This window comes from Convolutriloba macropyga, chromosome 1, assembly GCF_964194025.1.
Source record: "Convolutriloba macropyga chromosome 1, txConMacr16.3, whole genome shotgun sequence".
Taxonomy (NCBI): Eukaryota; Metazoa; Xenacoelomorpha; order Acoela; family Convolutidae; genus Convolutriloba; species Convolutriloba macropyga.
In genome coordinates this window covers 45,397,354-45,403,353 of record NC_134468.1, presented here as the reverse complement: position 1 = coordinate 45,403,353, position 6,000 = coordinate 45,397,354, and the positions used below count along the sequence as shown (strand labels likewise).

General features: G+C 37.6%; 1 protein-coding gene across 8 annotated transcripts in view; it reads right to left on the bottom strand.

Moving 5' to 3' along the window:
• Positions 1–3,507: 3,507 nt before the first annotated feature.
• The window catches only part of LOC142339495 (uncharacterized), a 67,960-nt gene continuing 65,467 nt past the window's right edge, over positions 3,508–6,000 (bottom strand). For all 8 annotated transcript variants that reach the window (XM_075389604.1, XM_075389589.1, XM_075389581.1 and 5 more), the window contains one exon: positions 3,508–5,339. In XM_075389604.1, the coding sequence (XP_075245719.1) occupies positions 3,702–5,339 (1,638 nt within the window). In that variant the 3' untranslated portion in view covers positions 3,508–3,701. The remainder of the gene's footprint in view (positions 5,340–6,000) is intronic.

Sequence of the window (6,000 nt, the reverse complement as noted above, 5' to 3'; positions counted from 1 at the left end):
CTTAAATGTATTACAGGAGCGAATAAGCTGCAATTCCTATTTAAAGGAGCGATTGAACTGCGATTCCTACTTAAAGGAACCACAGGAGCGAATAAGGTGCAATTCTTGCTTAAAAGAATCACAGGATTGATTGAACTGCGATTCCTACCTTAAGGTATCACAGGAGCAAATGAACTGGATTTCCTAGTTAAAGGTATTACGGGAGCGAATGACAGGAGATGATAACAGGAGATATATGATTTCTACTAAAAAGTGTCACAGGTAATTCTCTCAGCAGAAAAATAAAGATAACTTAGAAGAAGACTTAAATTGATAGAAGATTGTAAAGAGATATACAGAAAGAGTATAAAAAGGTCTTGTGATTCCTAACTAAAAGCGTCACGAGAAACTCTTGCAGTTGTCCTCAGTTTAAGCTGAGGTCGAAGCTTGTTACTCTTTTTCTTGAGTGTACGTTATCTTCTAGGGTTCAACCTCTTTTTCTTGTTCGGGATCTCGTTAATACAGTCTTGAATTCGCGTGACTGTTTGAAGAATACTGAGTTCCAGTTCTCGATCGATATGCAGCTTCCTGAGTTCTCTCACGTAGTCGTCGCCAGTGCGCTTCATGTGAGAGAGGATATCCTTTATCACGTCGATAACGAGGAGGCCGGTGGATTTGGGTTCCTTCAGAATGTCAGGCGTCGATTTACGTCGAATTTATAAAACTGCTTTGATACGAAGTTTGATTTGGGTCACTAAGTCGACCAACTGTTGGGGAAAAAGGGATGAACCGTTGGCTGGGCGCTTAGAAACAGAAGGGTTTGGTTGTCGGAAGTAGAAACTCAGGTCAGGGATTGTGTAGATGTCGCCAGGGCTGATGCGAATGACAATTGGTTCTAACTTCCGTCGTCTAGTAGTAATCGGTTAATTTGCGTGGTGCAATGAACTGGCTGCAAGTAGTAGCATCTGATGTCAGAATTTTGTCAGTGGGCCACCACGGCATCCAAAAATCAAATAATCTATTGAATTTATTTATTCGTCTAAATCGTATAGAAGCACATTTGTCTGAATACACTTTTTTACCTACCACTAAATCGTCTAAATCGTCTAATTGTACGATCGTCGAACTGCAACTTTTTACCTACTACTACTAAAGGGCAAACACGCACCCACTATGTTATATACTCATTGAAAACTACAAATATCCTCAATTTAGGTACATAAATGGATTTCGCACACAATGTAAGACACTTAAACACATCCAGTAAACACACTCCAACACGTCTATCCGTAAATCTATCATTTCATTAAAGACCTCTTCACGGATTAAAGACATCTTTATGGATCCACATCCGTTAACGAAAACAACAGCAAGATGTTCTTTAACAGTTGTAGGAAATGGACGTATACTTTAGCAAAATGTACTCCAGACTATGTCTTCAAGAACTTGAACTCTACTCACAAATCTGTGAACAAACACGAAAGCTTAGACAACTAATCTTTACACAAGTAAATAAAGTACACTCCTTTACTAGGTTACATAATCACAGGAGGCAGTTCAGTTTTTAATAAAAAGGAAGGTTTTAGCGTTGTTTGTCAAGTGTTTGTTTATAAAATCTACAATTACATCTTAATTTTGGTGCTTTAAAAATAAATCTTTACTAATGATGACTCATCTTAGATCTTTCATAAAAACTCATAAAAATGGAAATATCATTTAGAAGTTGATTTTGTCTCAGGAAAGTCCATTTGAAAATGACCAGACTTGCGTATTGTCAAACTGTTTCTTAGTTTTGAAAACGAAAGGATTTTAACTTAGAAAAAATATCGTCAAGGATATTATATTTTAAAAACTAATTAATTCAAAAAAATTTAAAAAATAAGGCCAGTTTCGCAATTTTCATAAGTATATGCTCCATTTTTTGAGATTTATCATAATTTTTCAAGGATAGAGTTAAAATGACTGACGCTGACATTTTGGTTCTTGAATAAAATGGCAGCAAAACTGGAGACCCGGGTTTTATTAGCAGGGTTTTATTTCTCGTATTTTGTTTCAATAGCCAATCGAAAATGGAGGTTGAAAAAACTAATTGCATATAAAAAGTTTAATATTTTTTAGTATCTTTATTGACGCTTTTTTGGTATAAAATTGGAATTCGGAATGATCAATTTAGAATGTTCTACACGGTTGGTTTTGAATAAATTTTTATCATTAATGCGTAAAAGTAATGCTCAACCTAATAAATTTTTATGAAAGTACCTACTGAAACATTTGCTTAAGCTATTTGTTTGTGTTTTATGCTTTCTAATTATTTTTTTTATTTAACATTCATTTTTATATTTTGCAATTTAATATCATATTAGCATGTTTTCTTCACTGTTCTTAAATGTTATTATTCTGCCTCAAACACATAAACCAACGCAATTAGAAACTGGATCAAACGGGTCGTTTTTTGTGAGAAAGTAGGCTACTACCAAATGTGAAATTTCTGGCAAATCTTTTTCGGTAAGTTAAAAAGAACACTTTCTATTTAAAAGAAACTATAAAGGTTTCCTATGTTCTTTAAAAATACATCTTAAACCAATACGTCTTTTCAGTTAAACAAGACTTTTGTGTGTTTTTTATCGACATTAAAACTTGAAATCTCCTTTTTATAAAAGTATTAAGTGTACCATTGCTGGATTTTTCTTCTTTCGGAAACTCCGAAGTTTACCATTTTGTCCACATTGTCATTTAGAAAATACGATGGGGCAATATTTTCTAGGTTTGCTTCAACGGCTTGTAATAATTTCCATACAAATAAATGAAGACGGTTTAAAAATTATAATTATAAACCGACTAATGTCGGAAAAATTACATGGGATGCAATTTAATTCAGTGGTTGTAGACTAGATATATTTTTCTTTATGGATGCAAAACTGACTACGCGGGGATTTAATCCATGGACCTCCCTTCCCTCACGGTAACCACTGCCCACTCGGCTCTCATGCTCTTCGTGTTGCTATGCTGCAATCGATTTTGTTTTAGCAACAAGCTTTACATCGGAGTGAGCGCAATAAAGATCACTCAAAAAAGTGTGTAAATAAAAGTGTGTAAAAGTCACTTAAGAAGTCAAAAAAAGTTCTAGAAAAAAGGAGGAAAAACGGTCAAGCGAAAAATTAGCATAAAAAGACCAACATGTTTACAATAATTGCTACGAACTTGGTTCTAGAGCAATTAATTAACTCTGCTGCATTTGAAAGAAAGATATTTGCTGTAGTAGTTATGGTTGTCTCTAAAGGCAAATTGTACCTTTTTAATTTTTCATTAGTCTCACTTAACCAATGCGCAGTTTGACCTGATGACTTCCTGACCAAATTTGCATTTATTATGCCTATAATTTTAATGACCACTGTTTCAAATCAAGCGTAAACTCGCAACTTAACCAAACAACGTTTTATTAGCCTGATTATTCTTTGAAACCTGTCAATTATATGAGATGACACAATTGTGACAGTTATACTCCCACAGCATTGAAAAACAGGTGAGCATATGATAAAACTAAATTCAATCTATGTCTATAAAACATTGTATCTCGCTGAAATTAACACTCAATTAACAAATTAAACAAATTCAACTCAAACTTGGGAGCAGGAAGAAATTCAAAAATAATTAATGAAGAAGTAGGATTGACCTGAAGCTGTTTGTTTTCTTGTTCATCTCTGAATTCAATCAGTGATTGTTCACACCATTTCGTAAACAACTTCCTTCCCCTGTTTGCCCATCAACCGGCCCATGAAGTTGAATTCCGGGCAAGAATAAAGTCTTTCTTGGGTATGAACTTTCGAGTCGAATAATAGGGCCTTTAAACTGGGCATTGCGCCCGTTGCTTTGTATCGCCATAACTTCAACCGTGGCCCGTCCGACTCTAAATGGAGTCCCAACACATAAAGTTTAATTCTTTTGCAGATTTTCTTTTTATCCGCAATTTCTTTGAAACAGTAAAGTTGTAAGAGATGATATGGAGATGGTGTTGCTTTTACAGTTGTTTGAAACTCAACTAAGCTCATTGTTTTAGTGCTGGAGTTCCAAAATATTGTATCGACCATTCCGTAGAAAAATAGTGAGCCGGTTTTATGTTCGAATAAGGATGCTAGAGTGTATTCGTTATTAACACAGTCACCCAAACTTTCTTTATGTTCGTCCAGTAACTCGAAAGCGCTGCTTCCGATTTTTCCGAAAAGTAAGCTGATACGTTGATTGAGGTCTTGTTTGGATGTCTCTAGGTTCCCGGATAACGGATCCAGTCCGTTTCCAGGAGCTGCAGGATGCATTGACGATGATGGGTGGTTGGGAACTGGTCTGTTGCCATTATTAGAGGAGCTGTTGTTAGCTGGGAGGGGGTTTGATGACAAGATTTGATAAGGGGCGAAGATTTGTTGACCGGACTCGGTGGTGATTTCACTTGTTGATAAAATAAGGTGCTCAGACGTTGGCAAGTTAGGTTGATTCTGTGGGTACATTGCGGGTTTGTTGGGCCAATTATTATGTGAGTGGTGTCCGTTTGTCATAGAGGTAGTTGTCGGATCGATTCTGGTTCTGTAGGGATGTTGGTGATGGTCGGCGAAGGCATCGGGAACGTCTTCTTCTTCGTCATCGTCTTCTTCGCTATGATTCCAAGAATTGCTAGTAGAATGATAGCTACTGTTATACGAACTTGGCGTGAGAGCACTTCCGTAATTGGGATGAGAAGCAAAAGATTGATAAGTTAGATTGGAAGATGCGACATCTGCTGTTGTCAACTTTGACGATGTTTGAGGACTTCTGGTTTCACTTTTGAACCGCGGAGGTCGAGGTGGCTTGTGATATTTGTGAAACATCATACCAGGCGCAAATGAACCATGTGGCACACCATTTGGCGTTGGCGAATCACGTGATAGGTCACGTGGTGCCAGATGACGTGGGGACACTTTCTGTGGCGATCGGGACGAGGCGTCAATTTGAGAAGCGAAGCCTCCACCCGCATTCGTCAGATACAACCGTCCGTCATTGTTGGGTCCAAGAGTTACAACTTCGGTTAAAAACTCGTTATGATTGGCTGAAATTGGCACAACACGTTCTGTGCTTGTTGCTTTTTTGCGGTGCCTAGGAGACAGTGAGGGTGACTGCTTGGCTGACCTAGTTCGACCTCCTCCTCCTCCTCCTTCGGCGCCAATAGAGCCTCCGGCAGCCAGATTTGCCTGGGATCTGGACCTGACGCTGTGCAGGGATCCACAGGGTGTTGATGACAGACTCTTGTAGCTCTTCTCCTCTTCGGTTCCGGAGGGAGTCAGAGCCAGAATGAGGTGTTGCTTATCTTTGGCCATCTGACCAGCCTTGTCCTGAAACAGCAGTACTTCTTTAAAAGCTATTAAAAAATTGAGCGATAGTAAAAATTAAACCAAACAGTATCTTAAACCAAACTGTCATCCATGAATAAAAGCCAAAGAAATACTGACAGATCAAAGAAACGGCATTATATGGAACAGTAGTAATCATCTAAAACGGACAATAACTTCTCTTGCTTCAATGATCTTTTCAGGAGGCATAACATCTTGTCTTCCTGTAATTGCTAGTAACTTTCATGCTGATTCCTCAACGGTGTCGTTCAATGTATGGTCAAGAAAACAAGACGCTGGGCATGTCCAGTGCAACTAGAAGGAGATGAAGTGTATTTTTTTTTAAAAAAAGCAAATGGTTTACTTAGGAAGTGTACTTCAAAGCATGTATGGCGTTAAAGGACGTGAGTGCATGATTTACCGACTGAAAACTGGAAAATTTAGCAAATGTAAAGGTCGGTTCAGCTTCAAGCATATTGATCAGATTCAATATTGATTGATCAGCATATTGATCAGATGAGTCCAGATTCAATAGCTTAGCTTTATTATTGTGCAAAGAAAATTAATCACAGCCAGCAGATTGCCGGAATAGCTGCGAAATAGACTTGAGTGCCGTATAATACAGATAGAAACAGCTACAGATCCCAGTTCAAAAAGTTATGGA